The following is a 12,633-nucleotide window of genomic DNA, read 5'->3' on the forward strand; positions in this document are numbered from 1 at the left end:
TGTGCAGCAACTGGTCAGTAGATTTCGCCTCCCCTAAACCCTGGCTGTATGAGCACCCTAAGGCTCACCCTAACCATGGGACATGAAAGTTAAAGGTGAAAAAGTAAAAAGTGCAAAAGGAATGAACTTGCTCCTTCCCGGTAACTCCTGCTTTAGGAGGCTTACCAACTGTAAGGTTACTGCACTTGTAAATTACATATGATCAGCACCATGGGTCACGGGCCCTAGATGCCAGGCACCCTCTCGGAACCTGCTGCTCCCTCGACCGGACCCCAACGGTCCGGTCGAGGGAGCAGCAGGTTCCGAGAGGGTGCCTGGCGTCTAGGGCGGTGTGCCAAATACGCTACCACCCCCCTCCCGTGACCCATGATGCCGATCATATGTAATTTACGAATGCCTGGTAAAATTACACCGTTTCAAAGGCAGAAACACGTTGACTGATGTAAACATCTACTGGAATTACCCTAACAATTAATGTGGGTTCATCTTCTAACACTAGATTTTATTAATGTCCTAGTGATCATATAATAAATAATTTTTGATACACTTAAGACATTTTTTATCTCACACTACCACTAATTAGTTTCACATCACGCCTGAACTCACAAAAAAACCCGCTCCGCAGTAGATCTGGCGTCGCAGCACACTTCAGTGGGGCCCAAATGATGAAGCATGTCATCGACCAGGTCGGTGAGTGAGGGCTTTTCTAACTGACCAAAGCGAGGCCAGTGACATTTCCCTTCTCTTTGCTCCAAGTATGGTTCTCTATGTACCATTGAACACTCTTTTTTTGTTTACAAAAACTTGACTGGGGATTAAGAGTGGTTCCTTATTCTCCCTACCTCTCTTCTTGTTGTTCTGGAGGTGAATTATGCCCAGGGCCACTGGGATTATGTGGCAGGGGAGGGCCAAATTATGTGGCAAGCTTGACTAAATTATGCGGCAAAAGGCTAAATTATGCAGCACAATGCGGCACATTTTATGAAAGTATTACTTCATTATTTTGCGATCTTCACATTTGTTAATGTCTGGATGTAGGTTGCACTTCATTAATACCAGTTAAACCCCCTAAGCAAAAGAAAGGTGACCAGTAAACCTCTTCAAATGGCCTTCCACTGCACAGCAACACGTGTCACTGCGTGTTTTGGAAATTTTTAACCACTTGAGTAAGAACCATTTTTTGTTTAAAGCTGCAGATTATGCAGCAGGAGATGGATTACGTTGGAAATGCAGCAAACCCATAATTATGCAAAAAACGACATAGCTGCACCATCGCATAATTCCCGTGGCCCTGAGTATGCCCATGATAATGCTATTTAATATCTTAATTGGGGCAATTAGAACGCTTGCCGGAAAACAAAACTCTCTTTTTTTAGTTTATCAAATTTACATGAACTCTGTGCTTTCACCTGATACAGTTGGCAAGCAAAGCCGGTTAACGGCCGTTGTGTGTTAACATGAATAGTTTGAAAAGATGACCCAGCAGCAGAAAAAGTGAGTCACATTCTGATTGGCTGGTGGAACATTTTACATCACAGTCTTCCGATTTGTGCAAAACGGTCAGTTATTATCAGTTAGCGTTTTCCCTTTGCATATTTTGATTGATCACTCCATGGGCAGTACCCACTCATTTATTTTCAAGTTCAATACAGGTTTGACTCTTTCATCCAGGTAGGTCCGCGCCTCTGAAATTACCACAGAGCCAACAACCTTCTTCCACACAGTGACAATTTGACAGCCTGTTTGCCTTCCATGTGAACTGGTATTACATTTTCGTAATTCTCCTATTGAATGTGAAGAAATGAAACCCTGGGGACTTCTTTAACACGAAGTTTTGTGAATCTCCTAGCAGAGCAGGCTGTTAGCGAGAGATCCTAGCTGTGACATTGCACCCATCTGACACTTACGCAGAGCTCTATTTAAAGCGAGCATGCACAAGTTGATGAAAATGAGGTTTTTCCATGGTTTCCTATCTAAGGCTGTTCACTTTTCCCGCTTCAGACTACGAGTGGCCCCTGAACAGGAAGCTGTGTGCAGTGTGGATTTACCTGGACGTGCTCTTCTCCACGGCATCCATCATGCACCTCTGCGCAATCTCCCTGGACCGCTACATCGCCATCCGGAATCCCATCCACCACAGCCGCTTCAACTCCAGGCAGAAGGCCTTCACCAAAATCATAGCTGTTTGGACCATATCTGTTGGTAAGTGTGCCGGCCGCCTTTCTTCTACTGCGACTGAAATTTTCTGAGTTGCTACTGCTCCAAAACCGAGCCACCTTGTCTGATGAAAATCACATCAGTGTCAATGGTCTGGGCAGAAGTGGTGTTAGGATGATGGGGATGGAACCCCCCATGGCATCTACAGAAAATACCATCTGAGCAGTGACCACATTACCCATTAAACAGGTATCATAAGAGTTGATCAGGTGTCATATTCCTAGTTGGCCAGCTATCAATCAATCAGCATTTATATAACGCAGCACTCTCCCCCCTGGTGGAATCTGGGTGCTGAGAGTGATGTGTCTCAATCGAAAGGCTAAGTCTTAAGTTTCTTTCTGAAGTCCGTCAGGGAGGGTGCTGTTCGGTGGTGGAGAGGCAGGTCATTCCAGGTCTTGGTGGTGATGTAGGAGAAGAAGCAGCACCCGCTTCGGCTACAACAGATGTGGGGGCGTGGGGGGGGGGTGCGAGGGCGAGGGCGAGAGAGGAGTGCAGGTGTCTTGCAGGCAGATGGAAGTTCAGTCATTTGTTTATGTAAGAAGGATGGTATTTGATCAAGAAGGACTTTGTACGCATGTGTGAGGATCTTCAACTGGCTTCTCTTCTGGATGGGCTACAGTGGAGGTTTCTGAGGTTGGGGGGGATGTGTGCCATATGTGGAGGTCTAGGAGTAGTCTGGTTGCAGCGTCTTGTATGTTGTGGCGTCTTCTGAGGAGCTGGGTGGAAATTTCAGCGTAGAGAGCATTGCGTAGTCGAGGCAGCTGGTGATGAGGGCTTGCATGGCTGTCTTTCTGGTGATGGCTGGGATCCATATGACGATTCTGTGGAGCATGCGAAGGGTGTGAAGCAGGATGAAGTGACTGCATTGACTTGGTGTTTCATGGTCAGTTGGCTGTGGAGGATGAAGCCACGGTTGCGTGCATGGTCTATTGGTGTGGGTGTTGGTTCGTGTTCCACTGGCCACCAGTGTGGTCCTATGCTGAAGTGTTCTTCTTGAACATCAGTACTTCTGTTTTGTTAGAGTTGAATTTGAGATAGTTGTCTCTCATCCAATTGGCTATGTTGGTCATGGCGTCACAGAAGTTGGTTTTGGCATTTTAGGGGTCCTCAGTGAGCCAGAGGATTAGTTGAGTGCCTTCTGCATATGAGATTATGTTGAGTCCGTAGGATCTGACGATGTCTGCGAGGGGTGTCATGTAAATGTTGAACAGGGTGGGGCTTAGGGATGATCCTTGGGATAGGCTGCGTATGATGTCCTAGGATGCGAAGGTGAAGGGAGGCAGTTGGATGCTCTGTGTGTGACATATAAGAAAAGAGGCGATCCACATGAGGGTACTTTGCTGTATGCCATTGTTGTGGAGTCTGTTGATGAGGGTGGTGGGAGATGGTGTCAAATGCAGCAATGAGGTTGAGGAGGATCAGGGCCGCAGTTTCTCCACGGTCAAGGAGAGGTCTGAAGTTTGTGGCAGCAATCAGTGCAGTCTCAGTGCGGTGGTTGGCACAGAATCCTGATTGTGAGGCATGGAGTAGGTGGTTTTGTTCCAGGTATTTGGTGAGCTATTAGTTGATGGCTTTCTCGAGCTCTTTGACTGGGTAAGGGTGAAGGGAGATCAGTCAGTAATTTTTTAGATTGTTGGGGTTGGCAAAGGGTATCTTTACAAGGGGCCTGACCTCTGATGTTTCCATCTGTCAGAGAAGGTTGCTATGGAGATGGAGGTGTTGTTTATGCCAGTGAGTTCCGTACTGATTGAATTGGTTCAGAGTTTCAAGATAAGGAGAGGACAGAGGTCGGTGGGCACCTTGGATTGGGTGGGCAACATGGCTGTAGTGGTCAGGGTGGTGAGAGGAGTCCAGGTGGGGATCATTCGGCTGGTGTTCACTGGTTGGCTGAGGTTGTTGAGGGTGGGAGTGGTGGGTTGGTATCAAAGGTGTTGTAGATAGTGGCAATTTTGTATGTGGAAGTATTCCAAGAGGGTGTCACAGAGTTCTTGAGAGGGGTGGATAGTGTTCTCAGTGGCTGTTGAGTTGTAGAATTCCTTGAAAATGTTGAAGAGTTCCTTAGTGTGGCTGGGCGCAGTGTCGATGCAGGCAGTGATGGCTGCTCTCTTAACTTCCTTGATGCGTTAGTGGTAGTTGCTGAGGGCTGCTTTGTTAGCGTCACTTTCAGAGGGGTCCTTAGTGACGCCCCATTGCTTCTCGAGTGGGTAGCAGTTGCTCTTAGTGGTTCTGAGATCTGGGGTGTACCAGTTGGCTTGTTTTGAAACTTTGTCGGCTGTTGCGGGGCAACTCTAATGCTGCATTTGGTGACCCAGGTGGAGAAGTTCTGGATGGCCTGGTCAAGGTCTGCTGAAGCTTCGGGCTTGGTGGTGCTTAGGGCCCGTGTCCACTGGGTCCAGGTTCCTTTGCACCAGATGCAGTGAAAGATGCTTTGGTACTTGGAGAGCATATGCTGGGCATTGTAGATGGGGAAGTGAATGAAGGCATGGTCAGTCGAGGTGAATTGTGTGACACGGCGGAATTTGATGTTGTCGCTGGAGGTAAAGATGGAATCGAGTATGTGTCTAGCTTTGTGCGTGGTTTCAGTGACCAAATGGTTTCTACTGGGCGTAGTTGCGACTTCTACATATGAACTGAATTATACATGATTACTGACAAGAGGACAATTCTGTTAGTTAAAGTGACCATACCTTCTGAGCCCATAAGTGGACACCAATGCAAAATAAACAAAATGACTAGGCACCTGTGAGAGGCTGGGTCAGTATATGATGTACACTTATGTAAGTGGACATCTTGCACTGATCCAAACAACCCGTGTTGTATTTTTAGTGGTCTTAGATACCCTTAGAAAGCTCCCTAAGGGGTAGCTGTGGAGAGCAGCCTTCAGGCTTAGTCCAGAAGGATTGTAAAGCAGCTTGATTTACCAGAACACAATCTTGTAGGTATAGATTAAGTGAAAAAGAACCACACAGTGTATTTATAAAAATATTTATTTATTATAAGACCAAACCCTATACTTAAATAGTGTTATGCAAACCCATGACTCGGGTCAAGACAACAGTCATAGGACGTAGAACTGCTGGGGACCCAAGGAACCACCCAAGGTGAGTATCTAGGAGCCCCATTGAGGTTGTGTGCAGTGTAAGAACACAACCGTGTTCTCAGTACAAATCAACAAGTAAGTTGCAGTTGCAGTTTTAAATAAGAAGGACCCTTCTCAGTGGACCCTAAAGAAACCCTGTGGAAGACAGAAGGTTGGAGAGCCACCCCACCCATGGATACCTTAGGAACCAGGATACCTGTCCCAGGGGAGCAAGGTACAAAGGTGCCAACTGGTGTCGGAAACTGTCATCGAACTCAGAAAGAAATATGCCACTGCTGCTGGAGAAGCTGAAAGAGTGCAGTGGAACCCAAGGGTGGATTTAAGTCGAGAGCTACCTGAAAGCAGAGGGGACAGAGTCTATGCCACTTGGAAGTGACCCGGAGGCAGGGAAGACGAATGCCCTCCAATGTTGGGTGTTCTAAAAGAGTTGACAGTGCCCCTGGAGCTGCAGTTATGAGGACCAGGCGAAGCTGTGGAAGCCCCGGAGCCACTCACGAGCTGTCCCAAGTTGGATGCTGAGAGCTGAGGTGTCGGTGTCCGGCGAGAGCACCAACAAGCCTTGGTAACTGCAACCAACGTGGAAGTATAAGAAGGTAAAATGTTGGGACCAGCAAGGTCCAGGAGACTCACCACAAGCAAGGGAGTCAGAGCAGGGCTGAGCATTCAGGAGAGCCAAAAGAATTCAAAAGTGACCCTGGGATACTGGCCTCAAACTTGGTGAGAGGGCAGGGCATGCCTCGGGAATGTGAAGAACCACCACTTGGGTTGCTGAGCCTTCTGGAGTCCATAGGAGCCCAGGATCAGCAGCTTAGTTGTGGTGCCTGCAGGTGCAGGGAAGTGACTCTTTCACTTCAAGGGAGATTCCTTCAGGCATCTTCGATGTCCACAGGCCCTGGACAGGTTCCTGTATGGAGCACAGGCACGGATGTTACAAGCAGACCAGTAGGACGAAGAGATCAGGAGCAGCAGGAGTCTACACGGTTGCAGCCTTGATGCCAAGAGCAAGTCCAGAGTGCCCAGACGGTCGAAGTTGAAGTGTTGTCTGAATTGTATTGTGTCCCATAACTAATCTAGGGAACCACCCACAAATAAGCCCTTAAGTACCCTAAGGAAAAGGTTCGGACAATACAGGGTTCTCTCCGTAAGGAGAGGCTAGACAAGGGAGAGGATACTCTCCTGTCCTTTGTCCAGTTTCATGCCAGAGTGGGAGCCAGCGGCTCCCTGAACTGGGTTGAACTGGACTATGCATGGAGGGCACCAAATGTGCCCAGTACACAGACTATGTGGTGCTGGCAAGTGCTCCCATCCTGTCCCAATACACTAAACTCTGTCTGGGAGGTGGTCACACCTTCCTCTGACAGGATGCCTATTGTTCTGCCTTCCCCTCTTCAAGCCTGGCTCAGCAGTAGGAGGGCAGAATCGTGTAAATTGTTGTGTCTTGTTGTGTCTTGTAAAGCGCACTGCTACCCGGAGGCCTCGTAGCGCTATAGACCGCTGGGGAACCCGTCCTGGCTTTCCCTGTGAGATAGTCCCTCCTGGGGGTCTCCAAGGTGAAACCAGGCATCCCCGGCGTTTGTGTGGGGCCGTTGTGGAGATGAGGCAAGCTAATGCCCAGAGTTGCCGAGTGTGCTCCCTGGTCGGAGTAGGCACCGATGCGAGAATTATCAGTCCGCTGATCCTGGTCCAAGACCCTGCCGCGTCGGGAATCGAACCCTGGTCCCGGGCCGTTCTCTGCACTCGGGTCTGCCGCCTCTAACCAGTGAGCCACACCTCTCCACTCTGGTCTCTGGTCGGCAGCAGCCATGTTGTGCTGTCCAGGTCTAGAAGACTGGTACAAGGAGCAATGAGGACCAAACGGAAGGCCTTTACAGTGTTTCGAATCATACCTCCCACACCGTTTACAGTGTGGAGGTATGATTCCAACATGTTTGATACCAAACACAACAGGGTTCGTTAGAGCCAGTTTCTAGATGGTCATCGCATAATGATGGAGTGCCCTGTTAAATGTTATATGGGTGTCTCACTTACAACCCGGGAGAATGGATTTTACAGTCGGTAGGGGTGTCCTGCTCATGAAGGGGCACACTTACACATAAAACCAAGCACCCTGCCTTCAGGATTGAAAAGGCCTGCTGTAGGGGTGACTTATAGGTTTCAAGTGCAGTGACCTTAGATATAGGGAAACCTGTATCTTTCATAAGTGGTGCTAAAACCAGCTTACACGGGCTGCAATGGCCGGCCTGTAGTGATAGTTTGAATGGTCTCCCATAGGTGGCATAATACTCGTTTCAACCTATGGGGGACCTCTGGGGTACCTATACCCTGGGTACCTTAGTACCATATACTAGGGACTGATAAGGGTACTCCAGTATCCAATCTGGGATGTACTTAAGTACTTACCATAACAATTTAGGGGAGAAAATAGAGAGACTGGGGTTCTGAATAGCAAAAGTCGGTCTAGTGAAAAACAGCATTACATCAAGCAAAAAGTGGGGGTAACCATAGAGGCAGATACTATTTTCCTACAGCACCAGTTCCAAAATGGGACTGGGATCAACTGCTCCTTTTAATAAGGACTGTGATGATGAGTGTAAATGGAGGGCTACAATATCCTACATTAGCTAGCCCAGTATCTGGTTATTCCTTCATTGGAGGCAGCCCTTCCTGTCCGACGACAGCTACAATCAGAGGCCTGTCCTCCACTTCCAGCTCTGACACTTGTGGAGTCCCTGAGGACCCTCCTCCGTCTCTCTCCACCCTTCATTGTCTGAATCCAGCCCCCTTATTAACCTACACTGCCCCTACTGCCTGCACTTCTACTCCAGTTTAAACAACACCCCGCCATACCTTCAAATCTAAGGGCAACATAACCAAGTGCCTCAATGCATTAAGTGCTAGGCAGGGCAGAAACGACTAAACCCAAATTGCACTAAAATGGTGATCCTAGTTATAGGCCCCGAAACATGTCATGCAGATTCACGCGATGTGTCCACACACACCCGCCTTTTGTAGTAAAACTGTTCCCTTCAAGATTGAAGTAAGGAATATTCGAGGGTTGTATGATAGAGGCATGCATGACTAAACCACACATGCCTCTACCATGCAACTTGAACCACAAATGCGTCTTAACCCTGCCCTCTTAACCACGTAATTTTGTGGTAAAGGAATGAATGGTAAGGGGGTATGCCTGGCAAAGGTTGCCACTAATCTGAGCCCCCTCTCCTCCCATGCCCTAAATTATACTGCCCCCACCCCCTGTCCTGTCCCTAAAACTACCCCAACCCCTTCCACTGCCCTAAGGGCTAAAGCCATAAACCCTAATTAAAAAAAATAGTCGACCCCTCCCTGAGCCCTAAAAATGGCCCCACCCTCCCCTAAGTCCTAAAAACGACCCCAACTACCCATTCCCCTCCCCCTGAGGCCTAAAACCCTGCCTTTTAACATACACTCTCCTGACCCCCACAGCCCTGAACACTACCCCAAACCCTTACAAACTACCCCCCAAAACCCAACCCCAGCCACACTTACCTCACTGCGTCCTCTCCCGATACTTCCTGCTTCCGACCAGCAACAGCTAGACTGCGTACTGCCTTAATCACGCATATGCGTGGTTAAGGCATATGTGTGGTTAAGGTAAGCATGGTAGCCCTTGCGCTGTCGGAACACACATGGCTCTGCCTGGGTTCTTCCGACTGTTTCCCTTATTCGAGTCATTAAGACTGTGAGGCGCGGGTCCGGTCCCTAAAAATGAATTGTAGCAAAATCTTCCTTCTTCCATCTGGAGTGCCTTTAAAAACCATAGATTTCATGCCCAAAGGGTACCGCCCAGTGATAGCCTGACAGCACACGTCGTATACGTCGGTCTGAGAGCTCACCAAGTAAAATGCTAACGTACTTTGAGAATATGGTAGAACCTCTCCTTTACAGCCAATGACATTCAAGCTTTTTCCCTCCTGAGTCGGAAGCGTCACTAGCTCCCACTGGAACACTTTAGCTTTTAGAATTTAAAATACTGTAATGCACCTGCGCGTATCTGGCAGGCCCCACCAAATTACCGTGAGGACAAAATCCGGGATTACCAGTCCTCCCCCTCCCTGCACTAAACCAAGTAAAACCTCCACATTAGTCCCAGCAACAAATGCAAGAGCGTTTTTACTGGTGATTTCCAGCCACAGCCCCTCCCCCCTTCTATGGAACACCTTCACCCTAAACCTGCACTGCATCCCAGTCACATGTAATGCAGGGCCTAACTGAATACCTAACTTTTTTTGATAACCCTCCCATTACTTCCCTCCACTCATTCACCCTGCTTCCAGATGTATCCAAGAAAAAATACTATGATTTTGTAATGCTCTTAGTGGGTGAACTTTTACAGGGATCTGTCACTCTTTCATCTCTTCCTTGGTACCTGCAGGGCAATTATTATCAACAAGTAATATGACATGAAGATAGGCTTGGATTACAAAAATGGGAGGTGGAGGGCTGCTTGCCAGGCACATGTGAAAATGGCCACGTAATGAGTCAAGGTTTTCCATGTGCCTACTCAAGAGCACACCCCAGTCTGGGGGTTCTACCCATAGGAGCGGGATTTAGTGGAGGAGAGGCATCCTGTGGCAACAGTTGTCAGGGCGCATTTCTGTGGCAGGTGTCGCAGCTCACAAAAGCAGGCTTCCATCAGCAGATAGGGGTGCTAGGGTAGGAGCCATGGCCTGGCAAACTCATTAAATTCAAGGGTCACAAGCCCTCGTTGTTCTTATTGAACCCATCCGTTTCCAGCCCATGATCTACCTCTAAATATTCCTTCTTTTCCCATCCACCCAACTCTCAATTTTGTGAAGAATTTGCAGCCGGTGTTGTAGATTGTCTGTTTGTTGAGTCTGTTTATGGGGGTTTTTGTTTTGTGTCATATTTTGGGGTTTGTTGTGCGAGAAAGGATCATGATAGGGATGGATACAGGTGGACACCTTGAAATCCTGCATCATCGAGCTGAGCTCGTCACGACCACGCCCGTTTAATGGAACGCTCAGCACAGCAGGGAAATTAGCCCAGCGTGCGAGCGTTCCACGGGCCATGACGAGCTCAGCTCCTCATGAGCACCATAGCACCGTGGCTAATGACGAGCTGAGCTCATCATGGGCATGGGAGGGGTTAAGGGGGCTAGATGTACAAGAGCATTTCCTAGTCACAACCCTGCGATTCAGAAAATCACAGGGTTTGCGGTAAGAAAATGTGTTGTTCTTATGTATTAAACCAATTTAGCAATTTTGTATCATGTTACTGAATTGCTAAATATATTTACAAACCATTAGGAATGGCTATTTGGAGATGATGTCCCTCCCAAACAGCATTTCCTTATAGTATGTATTAATGTTTTGCGAGCTAAATCGGATTGCAAAACAAAAATATTTTACCTTCTACTAAAAAGCATTGGCAACTCATTAGCAAATGGGAAGAGGTTCCTAGGGAACCCTTTCCCCCTTGCAAATGGTCAAAACATTTTTTTTTCAAGTTCGCAGTGGTGCATCGGACCACTGCCTACTCTTAAAAATAGTTTCAAAATCTTTTCTTTTTTCTTTTAAACACATCCCATTAGCCATTCAGGAAAATTGGCTTCTTTAAAAAAATATGACTGCTTCATTTAAAATCAATCACAGACATGGTGGTCTACTGACCCCTGCAGGCCATCATCCCTGTGTTGGCAGCAGATCGCAGTGGGTCACAATGTATAACCTTCCTCATTAATATTTATGGCTCTGTATTTTATGAATTCATCTATTTGTGCAAAGAATGGTCAGCAAAATACCATAGGATCCACAAAAATTTGGAGCTTCCACTTTTTTGCGAAACTTTTATTAGTACATCTAGCCCTAGGTTGTTTATAGTCTGAAGTTGTTTCTTTGTGGGGTACCTTTTCTGAGGTGCTCCCAGCTTGATGAGGCCCCTCCTATCGGTATACAACGGTTAGCACGCATTTTTTACAACGCGGTGCTGTTACCACGCTACTTTTACCACGCAAGTCGTTACAACGACTTGCGCTGGGGGGCGCTCCAGGATAGTAAATAGTATCCAACTCCTTCCCTAGAGTCCATGGGGACTGGAGTTGGAATAGTAAATTAAAAAATGTACTATCCAGCGCCCCTCCACGCAAGTTGTTGTAACGACTTGCGTGGTAAAAGTAGCGTTGTAACGGTACGCGTTGTAAAAGTACGCGTGGTACCGTCATACATCCCTCCTATCAGTATCAAAAACTGTGCTCTCCCATGCAGGTGGGAAGAGTCTCTGTGCATGCATGTACTTGAGAGTGCAAAACATAGAGTTGAGTAGTGGCAGGAACTGGCCACACTGTGATTATGTGCGGCACTTTTGGACATTAGGCTGGGTGGTGTCAGTCCCAAATTGTACCCACCTTCATGGGGGCTCTTCACTCCCCTTGAAAGGTGGGGGTGCATGGTGTGCAGGACTGTCGCAGGTCAGCACACCCATCCGGTCTTTGGAAGGAGGCCAGCCTTCCTCCTGTCTAAACGACAGGCTAACGTTTTGTGTACAATGCATACCCACGCCCCCATACCACTCAGAACTCTAATAGTGAGAGAACAGAAAAATAAACAAGGAGAAGGAAAGAAATCGAAAAGGGAGGGAGGTAACAAGAGAAGGAGAAAGGCAGGGTCTACAAAAGCTATGTTTAGGTGCACAGAAGCATTTTGATAATAAAACATTTTCATTGGTTTTTATGGAGATGAGAGGATGCTTAGTTTTGCTTGAGAGATAGTATGGAATTTCAAAATTACATCTTTACTGACTCTGACCTGTTATCCACACCTCAGTGTAATTAAAAAATAAGGAAATAAATATGTTTTTCTGAAAAATGTACACTGTGACGTACAAAGCTGAAGATATTTTGCTCTACTGTTAGTCTGGTTCCTTGGTGTACACTATAAATGTTCAAATGTATTCACTCTATCCATTTTCCAACGAAGGCCAGAGGATACGAGAAATTAGGATTTTCTGTGCTAAATTTAGTCTGCCAGCTGTTGCTGTTTTAAGGAAAGAAATCCCCTTGCTGCTGCAGTGTGTGTCGTGCACTGACATTTTGGGCACTTGGTATATATTTCCCTCAGTGGTACCTGGTTGAATTCGGTCAGCTAATGCATCGCTGTGCCACGATAGACCACTCCCATTCTTGTTTCAGTTAACAGTATCTCTTGTGTGTAACAGAATGTTGGACCCAGTGGTGTCTGGCTGGCTGGGGCGCGGAGAAGCCAGAGAGTATCCACTGTTCTAGATATGATGAGTACCATACACTAATCAGATAGCCT

General features: G+C 47.3%; 1 protein-coding gene across 1 annotated transcript in view; it reads left to right on the forward strand.

Annotated features, from left to right (window-relative positions):
- HTR2A (5-hydroxytryptamine receptor 2A) overlaps positions 1–12,633 on the forward strand; it is a 404,918-nt gene that overhangs the window by 21,356 nt on the left and 370,929 nt on the right. Inside the window, exon 2 of the mRNA XM_086933436.1 lies at positions 2,002–2,202. Within this exon, the coding sequence (XP_086789562.1) occupies positions 2,002–2,202 (201 nt within the window). The remainder of the gene's footprint in view (positions 1–2,001; positions 2,203–12,633) is intronic.

This window comes from Lissotriton vulgaris, chromosome 8, assembly GCF_964263255.1.
Source record: "Lissotriton vulgaris chromosome 8, aLisVul1.2, whole genome shotgun sequence".
Classification (NCBI taxonomy): domain Eukaryota; kingdom Metazoa; phylum Chordata; class Amphibia; order Caudata; family Salamandridae; genus Lissotriton; species Lissotriton vulgaris.